We start from the raw sequence: 19297 nt of genomic DNA, 5'->3' as shown, positions 1-19297 counted from the left end.
GGCGGAATCACAGGTTATGGGGTAAAGGGACATGAACAGGCAGATGAACAGGGATAGCAGGAGGACCCAGTGGATGCAGAAAATAAGGGGAAAAGAACAACTTTGATCTAAGAAATCAAAACCCAAATGCACAAAAAAAAAACAAGCTAAAAGAATAAATACAGAAAGTGAACATAAAAGAATTAACTGAAATTGCACTGTTCGAGCGAACAGAATATGGCAAGACCTGCAAAAATGGATAAATGATCAAAGCACCCAATGATTGTAACTTGGTTGTTTTCGTACCAAAGCGCCGTCTGTCACTTGCCATTTCATACCAACAGTTTGTGTCCAAACTTTTTCATTTTTAATTTATTCACAAATCAGACATGAAATAGTTTTTTTTTTCTTTCAAAAATTGGATGTATTGGATGAAAGGCTCTCTGGGGAGGCTCCTCTTATGGTCGAGGACGGTCAAATGAAAAACCATAGGATAAACTGTAATATAAGATCTTCAGAAACTAATAATGTTTTAAAAATAAATTATGAGGCTTGAGCATTTTTGAACTATTTAACTTCTAACAGAAATATAAGCTGATAGTTAAATGTTTTGTTTTCAAGTATAATGGAAGATGATTGGGCATTGAAATCGGTACGAACTGATGATCCTGGATTCACATGTTTTCAGCTACGCAGCAAAGCCAGAAACATTTAACACACTGACAAACAAAACCACTCATTTAAAAAAAAAAACCCAACTATAATTATATAATTACATACTAAAATGCATAAAGTGAAAAACACATCATCTTTTAAAGAACATTAGGGTTCACACTTTGTGAAAGATATTTACATTTTAAAAGGTCTGTAAGATTTTATTTTTAAGATTTTATGTTTTTTATTTATTTTGTGTAATTTAAAATAAATGTTTTATGGTTATTTCTAGGTTATGGCAAGCTGTCATGTGATTTCAGACCAGAGTCAAAATATCCACTGAAGAATCAACTAACTTTGTTTTAAAGCTGACGAACAAGCAGCTCATTGATACAGAGCTGTAGAAAATGTGCCTGTTTACATTAGCATCTAATTTTAAAAAGACACAATAAATCTACCCTGCCCATTCCTGTGAGCAGATGAATAATCCTGCTTCACACCGAACTGCCTCTCTGACCTGACCACTAACTAATCAAACGTCATCACCAAGTCCAGCCCAGACATCAATCTTTGTTGGTTTCTCTGCCGTCTAATTGGCTCCCCATCATTTCCACAGACATCTCGGATATACGTATCTCCTCTCCCTCTGCGCTCCGCATGCCTCCCACCTTCTTTCTCTCCGTTTAAAACAGTAGCAGCTTCAGCTCCCTCACTGAGGAAAAGCATACTGTCAAGGTCCATTGGTACCAGTCCTCGCTGCTCTTCGAGGAATATCAGACCAGGTAAGTTAGGCTCTATCACTGAAAAGCTTTGCTTTGGCTCATTTTATGTAACAAGATAAAATGAGTGTAGATTTATTTATATGTAATTATGTTTTCTTTTTGTTGCTAAAAGCACTGCAAGAAATGATTAGCTTTAAGATGAAGGATTTATATTGATGTATTGTAGGAGTGCAATGACAATGGTGTGCTTCAGATTCTGGTGTTTTTCAAGTGATACATTAAAATCAACCAGTTTGAAAAGAGAAAACTTACATATCTGTTTTCAAAACTTAAGTCTTATTTCTTAAAAAACAAATGTGGGAAATGTTTTGCATTTGGAGTTCTGTTTTGCAGTTAAATTTTGAATTTCTTTGATTTTATGTGCAAAATTCTGATAATTCCCCCCCCCCCCGCCCCCCAAGCACTGAAAAACATAATTTTAAATTTGTTGCTATAAACCAAGACAACAAATATTGTCTTGAGGAAACAAGAGAAAAAGACTGAGGACAACATCAGTTTCCTATGAAAATATTATACTGCAGAAAGGTTGGCAACAAAGCATGAGGAGGTCACATATGATTCCCTCTGGCAGGTTTCTGCCGCACCGGTCTGAAGCATCCTTTGGGGCACAGATAAATGGGCAGGGCTGATTATGTGATGATGTGGAGCACAGCAGTTAGGATGCGAGTGCGACTGCCTTTCAGGAGAGAAGCATCAAATCATTTGTTGAATTTAAATTAAGTTTAACTTTGCCGCTAACTCATACTGGACATATATCAGGAAAATGCCTGCGAATCCACCTTTATGCTTAGAAACAACAGAACTGGAGGAAAAAAGCTGCCTGTCTTTGTGTCCTCACTGCTTTCAAGAGCCATCAGAACCGTGACAGGTTTTTTAAAAATGTTTTACACACCCTAGAGTACCAAGAAAAATACACTGACAAACAGTTTTTAAAATCCAGAGGACGGCAACGGCTGACAACAACTTTTCTTTGAAACACCATTTCAGAGATCATTGCCAAGCGGGCAAAAATAAACAGTTTTAATTAAAAGCTATGAAGGATTGGAACTTGCTGGTGTGAGTAACAGAATATGTTGACCAAGAGCTTCCTACTTGAGAGATACGTTGGGAGAGTTTGATTACTGAACAAAAAGCAAGTGGTTAATTGGAAACGGCGTGCAGCTGTGAGGGATGGGAAGAAACTGAAGATAAACTGAGAAAACAGGAAAAATGTCTGATAGGGAACAAGTGATAAGAAAATATGAAATAACACAAAACAATCGGCATACTTTAAATTAGCCTTAACATTCTTTTTCTTCATCAGTGGAGACTTGTGCAGTGAGCGCCTAACTTATTGTACTCATTATAAAAAAGGTACCTGGTATTTCCAGGTATTTCTTGAGCTTTTTCTACAAGATCCCTGTAAAAGTCTTCTGCTTATTATTCTGAGTCCTTGGTTACAAATTGTGTGAGGAACATTTAGTCCTGGCTGGTTTATGGTGAAATTATATTATTTACCTTCCTGGATAAAGTCTAAGTGGAACATTCAGATAAAAGTATCTGAAACTAGTAATACCTAACAGCAACAAACCAGCTAATGTCATTTTACTGAGATACTGGAATTGGTCACTTGGATTTTTTGCAGTCTCTATCTTGATGAATACTTGTTCCTGGTGACATTCCACTCATTTATATAATATAATCAGTTTTTCTTATTTATTTGTATTTGTAGATTGCTTGGGATGCTTGTCTATTTAAATACATTTACATGTTTAGTTTAAAATCAGGTTTTGGACAGTATTTTTTATTGCATGACATTTTGGAGCATAAAAAAGTTCTCAGAGTAACACAAACATGGTTAAAATCGTCAACAGCACTCAAAGCAAAAGACAAAACCTCACATCACGTTGTAATTGAAATCCCTGTTCAATACATTCATTGATAGCATAACTGGCTGTGAAAAGTAAGAGGTCTTTGCTTCAACTGTTGCAGAGATTAATTCCCCAGTCTGCACCACAGCACAAATGATGCTAATTAGCAGAGGACAAATGTGAAAAGACAGCAGAACCATAAAGTCTCACTATCAGGGCTGCAGGTGATAACAATTCAGTGGAGGAAAACTCCACTGATGATGCAGACTGATGAGCAATCTGGCAAAAAATTATCATTCTTTTATTTTTTTAATTTGTTCATTTGAAAAGAACAATACAAATAAAACTGAAAATGCCATTTTTATACTTTTCTATTTACTTCCAATAGTGCATAAAAGCAGAAAAGCCTTTTTCTCAGATCAATTTCTGCTTCTCACAGATCAGAATACCTTCTCATTAACCCCCCTTAAGCTCTGATTTCTCTGATCTTTTGAGCTGAAGGAGCAGCGTCCTCTCTTCTAGAAGTTACCAAAGGATGAATGCTTGTAGCTCCTGAACTCTGAAAGCTCCCACATTGCGGTGCTCAGGCACAAAGGTCAGTTCCTGTCAACAATGCACAACTGCTTGTCATCCTTAGATTATACATTCCTCAGAAGAAGAGTGCTCTCTTTTGATTTGGAGGTCCAGCGTGGCCGAACTTAGAGATGACTCCCTGACAGAGTAACTCCAGTTTGCTTTGTCAGGTATAAAGAGCTAAATCTCAGAAATTGCATCAGCCAGTATTTGTTCAAGTGGTTTTTAGATTTATTTACAGATATAATTCTGGTGGCTTCTGTGAGTAAAGCACATTTCAGTTTCCGTTTTGAAAGCTGCTTGGCACGCTCAGAGACCCAAAAAACTGAAATTGCATATGAGATTTATTTACTGCATTTATTCTGCCTTTTGTTTATGGGACGCTTCCAACTTCCCTGCTTTCTTTTTTTATGTTTCACACTTTTGAAATAGAAGGGATGTTTCATCCATTTGTTTTTTAGTTTCTTTCCTTTCATTGATGAAACAAAGAGCTTAACTCCTAACAGGGGAGCTTCTATCTTACTTTCAAGATAAATGCTCATAGACTTAAACTGCTACTGTTCTAACTTCCTTGCAGCAGGAAGTTGTGCTGTAATGCTGACTTTAGCCTCACATGAACGAATGACATTTCTGTTTCAGCTATGCTATTTTTTTTATGTTCCTTTCAGTGCAACATTTTGTTTTTTGTTAAAAAGTCTGTCTTTTTTCATGTGGTTTTAGGACATTTTGACTGTGTAATTAGCTTTGAGGTTGGAAGGCGTCTTAGCCATCACCCTAATCTTTAGTCCGCTCTTTTAGACTCTCTATCAGATTCAAATTCAACATTTGACTGGCTAAAATAATACCGCTTCCTGTCAGAAGAAACATTTTGGCAAAAGTTAACTTTACATATTAATTTGCCCGGTGTACGAAGCTCTTGTCCTTGAGGGAAAATGCTGCGACTCCATCTGCATAAAGTTGCTAAAGTTTGCAATAAAAATTTCTTTCAGCTGCCAGTTACCAGCCTGAATTGAATATTTATTATCAGCAGTTAGAGCTCCATTCGGTTCAGGGTCATCAAAGACCTTCATTATGTCAAACGTTTTTCAAAAGGCTAGAGCCAGTGGTGAAGTCATTTGAATGCATTCATGCACAGCCTCATGTGACAGTCACCACGAGATGAGGGCGCAACCCTGAACTTCCTGCGGTTTGTCGGCGGAAGATTTCCAGAGTTCATTAATTAAAACGATAATGACAATGTGATGCAGGTAAACCGATACAGCTCTATTACAACTTGCCTGGAGGGTCTCCAAGCCTGATATGGGGAGTTTTTTGTTTTAAAATTTCTGAAAAACACTTCTGGTGGCACTGGGATGCATGTGTCCAGTTCTGCCTCACAGCTGGGAAGCAGAAAATGATGGAATTTCATTATTTCTGTCAGGCTTCAAAGGAATAATGCCTAAGGCTCGAAAGAATATTTTAAAGATATATTGGTGTTTAAATATTTTAATAAATGTGTCCTAATTGAATTTTCAGTTAATTTATTCTTGATGAGCTGAGATGATGACGGGCAGCAGCCACGTTCACAAAAAAGGAAAACCTAAAAGCGATGCATTGCAGCCATGCTTAGTTCTTGTGCGTATGCTAAACAGGCCAAACAGAGCGAGTTGATTAATTATGACATTTTTTCTCCAGCTCTCGGCATGTAAATTAGGACCTAAGGTTGTCATGTGGTGTTTCTAAAACACATTTCATTGGTGGGTGGAAGTAATCGCTCTCTGCATTTATAATGAGATTCCTTCACAGCCATCTGCCTCATTATACCTTCCTCTTTACCTCTGAACGGGTGAATGTGTTGCTGCTTGTAAAAGCATGCTTTTTCTACCAAGAGTCTTCCATTTATTAAATGTCATGAACTTTTTCCCCTCCCTGTTTATATTTTTCCAAGTATCTGACCTTTTAGAGGTGTTGGTGATGTTTGACCATGAACCTGCCTCGATTTTGTTGCAGTGCGCACATGGAGGCAAACCGCAGTGGTCCAACAGGAAGCACGCCACCTTCCTCATCTGCAGAGCAACCTGAGGGGCGCATTTATGAGGTAGCAGTGCAGAGCAACTCCACCAACCACAGCTCCCAGTTTGCAGACGTGGCCCTGCTGCAGACGTTCAAGCCTCTCATCATCCCTTGTTACGTGCTCGTGGTTGTCGTGGGCGTCGTTGGGAACTACCTGCTCCTCTACGTCATCTGCCAAACCCGCAAGATGCACAACGTCACCAACTTCTTCATCGGGAACCTGGCCTTCTCGGACATGCTCATGTGTGTGACGTGCGTCCCCTTCACTCTCGCCTACGCCTTCAATCCACACGGTTGGGTCTTCGGCCGCTCCATGTGCTACTTGGTCTTCCTCATCCAACCCGTCACTGTTTACGTCTCCGTCTTCACGCTCACAGCCATCGCTGTGGACAGGTGGGTGGAAATGCCTGCAGGCAATCACAACTTTGACAGAAATGTTCAATTTTTTTCTTACATTACTTAGATTTATTTGCAGTGTTGTGCTCTCATGTTTTAAATATGCATGTCTTACAAAAGTGTCCATGCCTCTTGAAACATTTCCACAGTTTTTCATGCTACAACCACAAACTTCAGTGTATTCAATTAGGAATTTTGTCATATAAAGCAATGGATGATTATGATGTTTTCACTGTTTTTATTTAATTTCTGTTTTTTTTTATTTTTACAAGGAAGTTCTTTGGCATAACAACTCTTTTCTGAGACAAATCTAACCAAGAGGCTCACCGGTGTAGAGCATTCAAAACAAAATAAAACGGTTTTAATTTGAAGTTGTAATGTATATTGCTAATTATTTCAAATTTAAGGTGCAGTATAAGAAAAAAGCTTTCTTCTTTTTTTTTTTTTACCAACTTCTGAGCAAAGTTTGGAGACCCTGAGGAAGAGTTGGTATGATGGATGGGTATTATATCCACTTATGACTGGGAACATGGGAGTAGCTTTGCCCAAGGCAACTTTATAAAAAAAATATAAATCAGTGTTGTTGACTACTTTGTTTTACTGAAGGCCATGGGAACAAAGTATGAAATTCACAGTGGCGCATCTTGAAGGCAGCGTTTGTAAAGCGCTGTGAAATGTTGTATCCAGGCAACAGAGAACTGAGGAACCTGCATTCCTGTTTGTCTCCATAACCCAACACATTCAGGGAAGTTGTGTGCAGAAACTTTTCTTCAGCTTCTGGCAGGATTTGTGTCGATATCTATCCATATGCTCAAGTATTTGTTAGCATTTCAGCGTTGTTTTTTCCTTGCCACTCTTTCAGATTTAGAGTGTAAAAACCAATAGTCGTCTGGTTGACAGATTCTGTTTAATTTTCTCATTTACATTTTTAGATGATCTACAGCTCAATAAAGCCCCGTAAAATACGATGAAATGTGTGGTGTATTGGTTTTACAAGGTATAAATCACCAAGCAAAATTTGGCACAAACAAAAACACTTTACACTTTTCTAAATAAGAGTGGATTACAATATTAACCTAGGAATTCACAAGCCAATGAATGCAATTGCGTTGTATTATTGAAAATTAGGTAAATGAAGGGAGGTATTGATTTGCATGTACAAAAAAATCTTAATCTGCTTTCTTTAATCAATGATGTGGTCTTTATTTGGCAAGCAGTTGCTCAATAAGTGAAATTTCCTAATCAGTGAACTTTTCATAAGAACTAACATGGTGTGAAATATATAGCTAGATTAGTCAGATTCTTGAAAATGTCATTATTCTTAATTGAACATGCAAAAAAAAAATCAAATAAGAAAGTGTGAGCTTCAAATAGCTATTATTCATTTGGCTTTCTAAGTATCAAGCCTTCATTTATCTTTAGTAAAGCTTCTCTCCTTTAGATTGGATCACTTTTTGTTCTTTGACACACCTGAGCTCAGTGCTAAAATGTATTCTTTGCCTGTCTTTGCCACTTAGGCCTTACAGGTCACAGACAGCTCAGCACAAAGCTAGCTGTCTGATTGAAAAGCACGTCAGCCTACCTCATTAGATGCACAGAAACAGCTTTAGGCCTAATTAAGCCATTTAGCATTTCTCCACTATCTGATCGCTGGGACTTGAACTTTCAGTTTAATCATACTTCCGGAGATGCCACAGTGGCATTAACTCATCAATCTGGTCCTGATGAGCCATCCATTAATTCTGTTAAGGTTTGTAAAGCACCACTCTCTCCCTCCGTTGCAGATATTACGCCACGGTTCACCCGCTGAAGAAGCGAACCACTGTGGCCACTTGTGCCTACGTCCTCATCGGGATCTGGCTGCTGTCCTGCGGCCTGGTGGCTCCTGCGGTGACTCACACCTACCATGTCGAGTTCAAAGAAGAAGGCTTCACCATCTGCGAGGAGTTCTGGTTGGGCCAGGAGAAGGAAAGACGGGCCTACGCCTACGGCACGCTGCTGATCACATACGTCCTCCCCCTTTCGGCCGTCTTTGTCTCCTACCTCTGCATCACCGTCAAGCTGAAAAAGTGCATCGTCCCCGGAAACAGGTCGCAAGACCAGGTGTGCGTTCACCAGGCCCGAAAGAGGAAGATCTTCCGCCTCGTCGCTCTGCTGGTGTCTGCCTTTGCCGTTTGCTGGCTACCCATTCACGTGTTCAACGTTCTGAGAGACATCGACATCCACCTGATAAACAAGCGTTACTTCCTACTCATCCAGCTGCTGTGCCACCTCTGCGCCATGAGCTCCTCCTGCTGCAACCCCTTCCTCTACGCGTGGCTTCACGATCGCTTCCGCACAGAGCTGAGGAAGATGATGAAGTGCAACCGTCGCGTTGGAGTCCCCGCCAGCCACTGCGCAGCTGGAGTGGTTTTGTAACCTGCTTATTTGTATTTTGTGCAGCTGGGAACTTGACCAACGCTATCCATCAACATGAAGTATAGGTGCAACTCAGCCATTGTCGAGCAGTAAATAATCTCCTATGCACAAACCAAAATCAAATTCGCTGCTGTTCCATCCGTCTGAATGCGCTTCAGAAAACTGCCTCTAAAAACTGTCAGTAAAGCATTAAAAAAAGACTTTAAAAACAGTGGAAAAGATGTGATGGTGTCACTCATCTTCAAGATTTGTATATATGATTAAACTTAAGATATTTACTGAAAAGCAATCATTTTTATTGTTCATATAAGCAGTAAGAAGGATTTGTTTGTTATTGAAAACCATATACTGAGAAAATAAGTGACATTTTCAATTCAAACATCCTATTTGTTGTAAAGTATTGAATAAATAGGCATATGAGATCAAAAATAAAGATATTTATTGTTTTTAGTCTATTATTTAACCATCTTGATTGTTGCAAAGTCTCCATTTAGCTTTCAAGTGTTTCAGTGTCTGGTTTATGTAACAACTTTGATGTGTTAAAGTCATGGCCTCAAACCTAATGCGAATAATTTATGTGCAAAATTGAAGAAATCTTGAATGTTTCGTTCAATGTCAAGAGTTTACAGAGGAATTGTAATGACTAAATGGATTCTGATTTATAATTTTGTTTATTAAAGATGATGCTCTTCAAGCTCACAGTCCTTCAATATCTTATGCATAAATTGCAAATGCAGGCAGAACGCTCAATATTTGCAAGCGTATTGTTTGCAGGAAGTAACTACCTGGAAAAACGTGAGACGCTGAATGTCACCGTTAAACGAGAGGATCACGACCGAGACAAGATTGAAATTGATGAAAAAAAAGGTTTATGTGGAAAGGAAATGAAGGGAAAATTAAACTATCAATTCAAAACACTTTTTAGAAACGGTCACTACATGTGACCATTTTTATTTGATTGGTTCTAGTGAGGCTCTCGCGTCAGATTGGATCTTCGCATCCTTCCTGAAGCAGTGTGAGGTTAAACTTATGAGGCTGCGCCCTGAGGCTTTCATTGCCTTTATGCCAGCAGCAGACGAATGCACACCTACATCGAAGTCGTCGTCTTATTTTTGAACGTGATCATTTGAAATTGCCTGTATATAAAACAATCTGATGATCAGTATTGTATTGTGCTGCGTATGCTCTGTTCCTCATGGTTTTGAAGTTGGTATGAATGTCATATTTCTCTGTAGCAGAGGCTATAGCTGTCAAATTGGCCTAACTGTCCACTTTTACTATTGTGTTTCTTGCAGAGCTACTATGTCATGTCATTGACATGCTTCTGTATGAACTTATCTGTCTCAGTGATGATTATTTATAGATACATGAAGGACAATTACTGTTGCATGCATTGATTTTTTTTCTTTGTTAATAAGGGATTGAATTGGTTTTAAGTAAAACAATGCAGCAAACCATACTCAGTTTGGTTTAGAGAAATAAATTAAAGCTGATATAATGGGCCAAGCCAGTCACGCAATATAAATCTACCATAATTTCCGTACTATAAGCCGCAAATTTTTTTCTCAAGAGTTAAAAACTCACACTCACTTCCTCCGTATCTCTTCGTTGCTGGTCTCAATATCACTTTCATCTCAAGACAAATTCACTTGCGGCAGTCTAGCTTTTTCAAATTCTTTGGTTCAAAGCCGATTAGGCTCATCGTGACCAATTACTTTTCCTGGTCTTCTATTTAATAATTTTTTTTTTTTTTTTACAAGCAATGCACGGAAAAAAAAGCATTTATTGTACATATTTGTGTGTAAATCTTTCTACTCTTGCGGCTTATAGAAAAGTACGGCCTACATTTGAACCCTTTTTTTGTGGGTGCGGCATATATTCTGGTGCATTTATTAGTCCAGAAATTACGGTAAATGAAAATCTCCCAGAAGCTTCAGGATTTAAAGAAGGTTTGTGCAGAGAAAGGTTTTTACTTTCATCCCTGCTGCGTAATGGATGAGACCAGTTTCTTCAAACAGGAGGCGTCATAAAGCTGGTCATTTTAACTTTTTTTTTATTTTTTTATGTCAAATAGTTTTCAATGAGGGTTTTCAAGTCTTATTTTCTGTGATATTTCACTTTCTTACATTCCATTTATGGTCTAATTTATTTCTATTTTGCTACATGTGTTGTTAGTGGTCACCTACAGCTGCTATTTCAAATCAGATTCATTTGAAAAGTATTCACTGAGAAAATATTGATGTTCTCAATACTAATGTTTCATTGTCTGTAAATGTACTTTCCTTTCTTCTTACTGTTAGTTGTTACTCATTCATTTTGTTTGATCAAACAATGTGTTTGCTGATGTTTTGCATGTTAAATACATGTAAATAAATTAAAATGCTTAAAATCTAAAAAAGCAAAAGTCTGAAACAACCCTGGCTTCATCATATTGGTGTGAGTGGACTGTGGTGGAAGTGGAAATTCAATTACAGTAATGGGTCAATTTGCAGCTGCATGGCAAAATTTGCTAATTAGATGCAGAGAAGGCTCAAATGTTTGCATGTGAATCAGACCTGCTCAGAACGGGGAAACGTGATAATTTATTGATCCCGTAAATCTTGTCAGCGTTATCTGGGGCTTGCTAACGGGCTTCCTGCAGATGGATGAGGTTCAGTCTGAAGCAGTAACCCTAATGCTCTCTGTGGAATAAAAGATTACCATTTGCCATTTGCTATTCTGTTTGATAAAATGAAACAAAGCCTGCAGGAAAAAAAAAAAGATCTCATTTACCTGGAAAAATTATGTTGCTTTTTTTAGTGTACTCCCACGAAGTGGCTATCTTCCAGATAAACAAAATCATAAAATATCACTATTTATTAACTTCGTCTAGATCTCATTTGGATATCCTAACATGGACTAAGCCCAGGTGTTCTGAGAAACATTAATAAAAGTGTTGCTGCAATCTGGTGTCCCTCCAAGCCCTGTTATAATTTGACACATCCATTAGTGAGGAGGAAGTAAATGGAATTTAGCCATAATTTTATATTATAATGACATTTTTCAGATGACATGTCAATGTGCATCAAGATGTGAGATTCTGAGGACACTATTGCTAACAATCATGACTTATTTTTGCTGTTCAGGCTCAGACTAAAGTCAGTTTGCCTCAGATCCTTATGCTTGTTTTCAAAAATAATTTATAAAGATGTATGTCGTATCATTGTGAGCTCTTTTTCTCCTCAGGTCAACTCAGACTGTTAGCTCTAATTGTAATTCATAAACCATTATGCGTCATAAACAAAGACATCCATGTGTTTCTACACAAATCTAGATGGTGTAGTAAGTATTTCCTATTATTATATACCTCTTCTACTACCAATTACTGTTACACTTTTAAACAAATGTTTTTTTCTGGAACAATAAGGAGAACATGTGTGGAAATATTTCTGTCTTTGATAAAGTTAGTTGAGGGTTTGTGCCAGTCCGTTGCCAGTACATTACACAGGATTAGACCTGATGAAAAACAATTTTCTCTCTTTCCCCTGAGAGAGAAAAACCCCCACTTACCTATGATGGTGTTCTTTTTTCAGTGTCTCTGAGCTCAAATCTTATCTCTTTAAACACCACCATTATGAAAGATTTATTAGCACTTCAGTTCTCCTATGATGTTATCATCAACATTCAGTAAAATGTAGGAATTTTGTCTTCTTGGTGCAATGATGCACTAAAAAGAAGCATGATGTCTTCTTTTGGCTGCTTTTATAGGTAGAAGTTATAAAACATTTACAGCTGGAACTGAATTTTTATAGAAACTGTCTCATCCAGTCAAAAATAATAATTTTCTATTTTAAACTCTCCAGGAAATAACTTGTTAATTTTCAGAGACATATTCAGGGATCTGACAAAGCTGAAATGTAAGTGTTTGACCATAAAGATCTTTGTTACATTTGGAGGAATAAGGAGATTTAAATGCTGACAGACTTCACAAAATAGATTCAATTCAATTTGAAAGTGCTTTATTACTCCTAAAGGGAGATGAAATGTTGTTGTAACTCATATTATCCAAGCTTCAAGATGAAGTTATTGAAATTAAATTGCGACTAAAATATTTCAGCAGCAACTCAGTCACATAAAAAAACAGACTTAAACTAAACTTCAAAATTGAACCTGAAAACCATTCAGAATTCATTTCAGTCGCAGGAAAAGATGAGACTAGTTATTTGTAACTATTAACATTCAATTCGAGTGAAAATATTTCCTGGGTGTGATGAAATAATTTTCATTTTAAGTTGCAGGAGGAAGTGAACAGGCCTTTCTGTATGATTTAATATTTTTGCTGATTATAGTTACTGAAAATGTATTTGAAAAATGACTAATTAAATTAAAATGTGTGGTCAAATTTAAAACTTATCAAACATTAGGAAAGAAGTTGAAACTCAAGCTCAAATGGGTTTCCCAAATGGAAACTGAGTGGCCATCACAAAGTTCTGATCCCAGTCTGATAGAAAATCTGTGGTCAGAGTTGAAAAGGTTGAGTTGGAGGACACCAGAAATGTTTGACCCAGAATGCGAAGTAAAAAAAGCAATTCCACTAAATTTTAAAGAAATGTACACAAACTTCTGAATCCAAAGAAATTTAAAGATGATCTTTGTATAATAATCTGTAGTAAAACAGCAAACAATGAACTCTGTAACGCCGCTTTTCCTTCACTATTCTTTAAACACTCAGTCCTTCACCTTGAAATGTCCCCATTCAGGTTGATATATTCCAGCTTTCCCTCATCGCTTTGGACTTCATTATTACACAAGGTTGTCAGGAATTAATGTGCTGATTATTAACTCAATCCTCTGTGGTTTAATATGCTTCAGTTTGGCTTTGAGCAATAGGAGTTTCTAAAGAAATGTTCAATATCCTGTGGCAGATGAAGAGAAAATGAGATAATTACTCCCAAATGCACTAAAGAACTGTGCTCTTGTAAAATCTGATTTTTGTGGGTCACCCTAAAGGCATCTTAACCTGATCACAGCCAATAAAAAAAAGAAAGAAGCTATAGATTCTCTGAAAAGAACCTAGTTTTTGTATGAGAGTTCAAAAATAACTTTTCAAAATATAATTCTGAAAGCAAATTATTATAGAACCACAGGATATGTTTGGAGCTCATCTTGTTTTCTCTTCAACAAACTGGGCTTGTCTAACATGCAAGATCAGGTTTCTTTAGTCAGGAACCGCAGAACGTCCAAAATCCTCCGATTCCAAGGCTCTGATGTTTCAAACCCGGCTCTGTTTTTTTATGAAGCACAGAGTTGGAACTTGCTTCAAATTGAGGAAAACTGTGACTGATGGTATTCAAATCGCTACCCTGCTTCATTTAGACTGAATCAGCTGAATGGTTTGGTTCTCTCGGCGGAGTTATGAAACAGTGCAGAAAACAAATGAATTCAGATGGAGGAAACGGCGCTCTGTCAGACCTGTCAATTTTTTTTTGTGGTTGCTGTGAATTTAAATTTAGCGAACACAAAAAGAATATGTCCTCCTTCTCCACTTATGATAACATTTCTGTGTATCGCTAAATAATTATTCTGATTCATATTTCAGTTTCCAGGAAGGTCCTGATGAGGGATTTATGGACTTTATGAGAACATTTTAACTGTGTTGTTTGACTTGATTTTCGTGCATTTGCAGCTAAATGTGATTTTACATACATTATACTGCAATATTAACTACAGTCATAGTGTGCAATGTGGCATCAATCATTTTAAATTAGCAATTCTTATAAATTCTTGAGAGGAAAAGCTTGTTTAAGTTAAAACTCTTACTGTGTTGCATAATAATTGCAGGAAATATACATTTTATGGAGTAAAATTATTCGTGCAGACAAATCATAAGTCACCCGGACATTAAAAAATATTAAGGCTCACATCTATATGAAAGTTCCTTTTCAACTATTAATTTGTGCAATGTCAAGCAACATACATTTTAAACAAAATAGTCAAAAAAACAATCCCAGACTCTGAAACAAGCAGGAAAACGGCAGTAGTAATGAATCAGAAATGCAAAAACAGTTTTTGTAAAATCTTTTAACAATTAAACATCCTTCAAAAAAAAACAAAAAAACAACAAAAGGTTCATTCTTAATTAAACAAGTGTCATTTAGCTATGAGTTCCCACTGCCAGAGGAGGACACCGCCTTCTGCATCAGGGCAAAGGCTCGAGCTTCTTGTGGAGTGCGGATGTACGAATCGATCTCGCTGTCGGAGATTTCCTCATCGCCGGTAACGTTCTGCACAGGCGGCGGCTCCGCTCTCCTCCTCTTGGCATGAACCACACAGGGAGGAGCAAACAGGACCCTTTTACCCCAGTTTGGTTCCGGGTCTTCAGTCTGGTGAGAGTCCTCTTCTTCTTGGTTTTCCGTTCTGTCAGTGGGACAGAGTTGCAGTGCAGAGGAAGCGTCTGCAGTCTGATCCCTGCTCTCAGAGCATTGGGACGGCGCCACCTCCTCTGTTGGAGAGTTCAAAGCGCTGGCCTGAGGGCAATCAGCTTGCATCGCCGTCTCATGGGTTCTCAGAGCCCGAGTAAGCAGTGTGTGCCGGTGCTCTAGAATATCCCCCACCAGCCGAACAACGTAGTCCTGAGTCACCGTTTCCCTGACCCAGGGAAGTTCCCGTCCGAGCTTACATAGCACTTCCTTCAGCTCTGTTATTCTCATTACAGCCGGTTTGCGCTTTTGCACTTTGGCCAGGTGACAGAATTTGTCGAGGGAGAGCTTGAGGCGATGTTTGTTGGGGTTCAAAGACTGCCAGGCCAAATACGTTGCCGCCATCATGATGGGTAGGGGCCGTCGTCCGGTCACGATCCAGGAATCTCCTGCCAACTCCACCAACGCCACGGCTCGTTTGGTCAACACCTTGGAATCCTCCGCCAGCTCTTTAGCAACGTGTTGTGCACTTATTTTGTATCTGTCAAACAAAAAAAATATATTTAATCAGTTTTGTGAATTGTATCTAAAGGTGCAGGATTCTGTGTTTTTCCAACCACATGGTATCATTTTGTAACACAATAAAGTAACCTTCAGTTGTTATAAAAAAGCTGTATATATCAAACATGACTCAAAAGAAATTTGACTTCGCAATTTAACGCCTTGAAATTGGGCCTCTGTCTTGTTAAGAAGCTCCTGCTCTTTCCAACACGTTGCTTTCAGCACGTCATCGCATCAACTGTCCTCTATTATGAGCGTTGGACTGAGAAATAATTCATATAATAAGCTCAGCACCAACTGTTTGCTCATTTCTGCTGTTGCTAGTTTGAAGCAGAAGTGAAGTTTACTAGACCTTATGCACAGTGGTTAAGGACCGTCCAATAGACTAAAAAAAAACATGTGGAAACGGAAATGCACATCAAAAAGATGGAAAACCTCATTGTATGTTGCTGCTAATGTCTTTATACAGCAGTTAATGGCTGAGATGCAGGAAAACAACATGGAAAGGTCACCAGGTGTGTCATTTCTTTGCATGACGATGGTCGGTAGGTTAGAGCACACGAGCATGAAAACACCCTCCTCCCCCACACCACACTTAGGACCCCAATTTGCTGATGATCCACTCTACCGTCTCATTGAAAGTTTTATGCATGCTCATTCATGGAGCTCTTGCAGTGACTCCTGCACAATTATTTCAAATAACCAAACATAAAAGGAGCTTCCACACACACTTACTCCTGAACATGCGCTTCTATGACATCTGCGATACTGACAAACGGAGCCTGGATGTTCAGGATCTTGATCATTTCCTGGTAAACGCCTCCCACCAGCGTCGGGTCAGCATCCAGGAGGCTGCTGATGGTTCCCAAAGTGATCGGCCAGTCCCGCTGCCTGCAGCTCACGTACACGCAGCAGCCAGCAAGCACCTCCTTCTTCTGGAGGGTCACGTTGATGAAGCTCTCCTGCTGGTAGGCCTGCCTGAAATACGTCAACGCCAGATCCTCTATTTCACTGTTGAGCCGGAGAATCCGACACATTTCTTTCACGCGCTCCAGACCTTAATGTAGATGTAACAAAAGGAAGAAAAAAAAATTGTAGCTTTGTATGAATATTCCAGACACAATATTGTTTCTTCTTTTAAATTTGATATTTTCCTGCAGTGATCTTAAGCTAGAGTTGAACAGGATTTTAGAAAGTCTTTAAAAAAATTCTGGCTTGTTTCTTGTTTTTTATTAATTATTATTATTATTATTATTATTATTATTATTTTGCTTTGCTGACCAGTGAACATTCAGGTAGTGGTTCATTTAAGAAAGAAAAATGATTCGCAAATCATGGCAGAATCAATATCTGCAGTACAGCGATAGCAAAAGATTGCTTAGATACAGTTTTTTGCATTTTGTTTTATATTTAAAACATTATGCATGCAGGTTTTACAGAAAATAATAGGTCTAGCTGGTTGGAGTGACTTCTACTGCCCTCTGTTCTCACATTTGATGTGTATTTTCAGCTAAAGCTAAGGGGTAAGAGGGGTTAAGAGGCATTGGGATTAAATAAAAGGGTCTAAAAACGATGACAATAACATATTTTCCTGATAAGCACAGGTATAAATAAATGCAAGACATAAACTAGTCAAGTAGTTTATTTTTCTTGAGAATATAACTCAGTGTGTCATCTTGTTCAAAGAAAATATGTCTTAAATTGTATCTTTGGTAACTTTATTAAAACCACCTTGTGTCAAAAGCACAAGTTGTTGTTTTTTGGCATCTAACAGACACATAAAAATTTAATCTGAACTAATAAGTAGCTTTTAAAGCAACTTTTAGAAGAGAACCTGCTTTTTTTCATTGAGGTTTTCATCATTCTTTAGGTCTTACTGAGAAAACTGGATTAAAAGAAGGACTAACAAGCCTCAGGCCTAAAAACTATCCCAACATCACTCCATGTTGAAAAGAAAATGAAAAAAAAGAAATCTTGCAAAAAGATGACACAGCACATCAGAGGTGAATCATTCTTCAGTCTATCAACTTTGTGCTATATAAAAAAAAAGATTTGAAAAGCCTTCATGAAGTCTAAAGAAGTCCTGCACAGGTCACTTTAAAAGATTAAAAGAAGGTCTGGTTGCTTTGGGGGGAAATCATCTTGTAGCAGCTGAAGGCTTTTACGCAGTAAGAAGTACATAACAAGCACAAACTGCTTTGGGACAGAAGAGCTCACCTTTTATCAGATTGAGGCAGGGCTTTTTTGTCACTGCTGTGGTCCTGCTGTAGCTGACATCTGTAGAGAAATTTAAAAAAAATCATGTCAACTATAAATTTAACCAAATGACCTGAATTTTACCTGGTAATCCACAGAAAATAACTCAAACATTTAAAAAATTCACCCGTTTACATGTTTGATCACGCTTCTTTTAGTTAACATCAATTTCTAACGCTGGAACAAACTTCTTACTTTGTTCCAGGCTGATATGTGGAACCGATTTCCCTCACATTTTAGCAGCATGAAAGCTGAATATATTGACTCAGACATGAAGCCTGAAGAGTATTCCCTCTCCTGACACCTTCTGCGTAAATTTGATGAAAAGCAAGTCAGGTGCTCCAACAGTATATTGAGGTAATATTTAGTTAACCTTTCACTGTGTGTTTCTGTTTTCACTTTTCATAGATTAAGTATATTTCATCTATATATATATATATATATATATATATATATATAGATGAAACTAAAGTTAATTGACCATTTCTATGAACGAGGGGGTGTTGGTGTCCTGTTCCTACCTGTACCCCCCACCGGGTCATCGGCCAGGGTCCCCTCAGACACCACCGAGCCGCAGTCCACGCACACCAGCTGGGCTTGGCAGTAGAGGTCATCGTCCACTATATTGGAGGAGCCGCAGCCCGGACACTTCAAACCCGCTGCGAACATTTTCCAATCATAAACATCCACTTGTTTAACCTGGACTACACTTTGTGACAACAGGAAGCGAGCTAGCGGTGTACGATCAACAAACGTAACCGGTGGGAAGCTTAAATGTCTCCGGGTAGAAATAACCGAACTAACAACAGTTCCGTTTGTAAAATTACACTTGAAGGGACTTTCAAGGATAATCCGATTGTGCTTCAGTAAGCATATTATACAACCTGTTTTCCCTCTGCAATAATAAACAATGAAATGTGGTAGCAAGAAACGCTGTAATAACAAAAGACCTCAGCTGTAGAATATAAAAATTATAAGACTGATGTAAAAAGTTAGCATTCTGAATTCATTAAATAAAAATGAGCTGCGCTCCAAATTAATTGTAATTATTAGCATTGTCGCCACATTAAGAGGTACATAAACAACCTTATCTGTCAATATTACATTTTACGTATGCCAATCTCCATTTTCCATTGATGTTCTGCGGATTAGTGTAATAACAATACTTCTAAGGGCACATTTGTCTTCTTTAGCTAAACTATCAAACCAAGATTTAAAAAAAATAAAAAGTACAAGCTTCCTGTATACTTTAAACCTGTATTTAAACACGGAGGTTTCCCAACTATTTTTGTTTTTGCAGTCAATGCGAGACAAAAATGGGAAAAATTTGTATTTAAAACCATTTCACAAATGTTCACTGTAATTTGTGACATGCAGC

General features: G+C 38.0%; 2 protein-coding genes across 3 annotated transcripts; one reads left to right on the top strand and one right to left on the bottom strand.

Moving 5' to 3' along the window:
* Positions 1–932: 932 nt before the first annotated feature.
* On the top strand, positions 933–10758 carry LOC103473713 (prolactin-releasing peptide receptor-like). Of its 2 annotated transcripts, none has more exons than XM_008424151.3 (3): positions 933–1415; positions 5828–6283; positions 8071–10758. In XM_008424151.3, the coding sequence occupies exons 2-3, from the start codon at positions 5835–5837 to the stop codon at positions 8702–8704; spliced, it is 1083 nt and encodes a 360-aa protein (XP_008422373.1). In that variant the 5' UTR covers positions 933–1415; positions 5828–5834; the 3' UTR covers positions 8705–10758. The 2 variants fall into 2 exon arrangements, with proteins under 2 accessions (XP_008422373.1, XP_081469373.1); XM_081613247.1 differs by lacking the exon at positions 933–1415 and adding an exon at positions 3765–3860.
* Positions 10759–12685: 1927 nt separating this feature from the next.
* Positions 12686–18976, bottom strand: brf2 (BRF2 general transcription factor IIIB subunit). The gene is made up of 4 exons (XM_008424152.3): positions 18441–18976; positions 17881–17940; positions 16399–16720; positions 12686–15643 (listed from the first exon to the last, which is right to left on the bottom strand). The coding sequence occupies exons 1-4, from the start codon at positions 18586–18588 to the stop codon at positions 14842–14844; spliced, it is 1332 nt and encodes a 443-aa protein (XP_008422374.1). The 5' UTR covers positions 18589–18976; the 3' UTR covers positions 12686–14841.
* Positions 18977–19297: the final 321 nt, after the last annotated feature.

The sequence above is a fragment of the Poecilia reticulata genome, chromosome 12, assembly GCF_904066995.2.
Source record: "Poecilia reticulata chromosome 12, P_reticulata-male-v2, whole genome shotgun sequence".
Taxonomy (NCBI): domain Eukaryota; kingdom Metazoa; phylum Chordata; class Actinopteri; order Cyprinodontiformes; family Poeciliidae; genus Poecilia; species Poecilia reticulata.
Note: the sequence above shows the minus strand (reverse complement) of the source record. Positions and strands in the feature narration are given on the sequence as shown.

What these genes read in the sequence shown, in the direction of transcription:
- LOC103473713 (XM_008424151.3), top strand. Translation starts at nt 5,835, where the DNA reads ATGGAGGCAAACCGCAGTGGTCCAACAGGAAGCACGCCACCTTCCTCA. An exon ending in ACAGCCATCGCTGTGGACAG is followed by an intron (nt 6,284 to 8,070) that starts GTGGGTGGAAAT and finishes CCTCCGTTGCAG; the next exon opens with ATATTACGCCACGGTTCACC.
- brf2 (XM_008424152.3), bottom strand. Translation starts at nt 18,588, where the DNA reads ATGTTCGCAGCGGGTTTGAAGTGTCCGGGCTGCGGCTCCTCCAATATA. An exon ending in TGACCCGGTGGGGGGTACAG is followed by an intron (nt 17,941 to 18,440) that starts GTAGGAACAGGA and finishes ATTTCTCTACAG; the next exon opens with ATGTCAGCTACAGCAGGACC. An exon ending in ATAGAAGCGCATGTTCAGGA is followed by an intron (nt 15,644 to 16,398) that starts GTAAGTGTGTGT and finishes TTTGTTTGACAG; the next exon opens with ATACAAAATAAGTGCACAAC.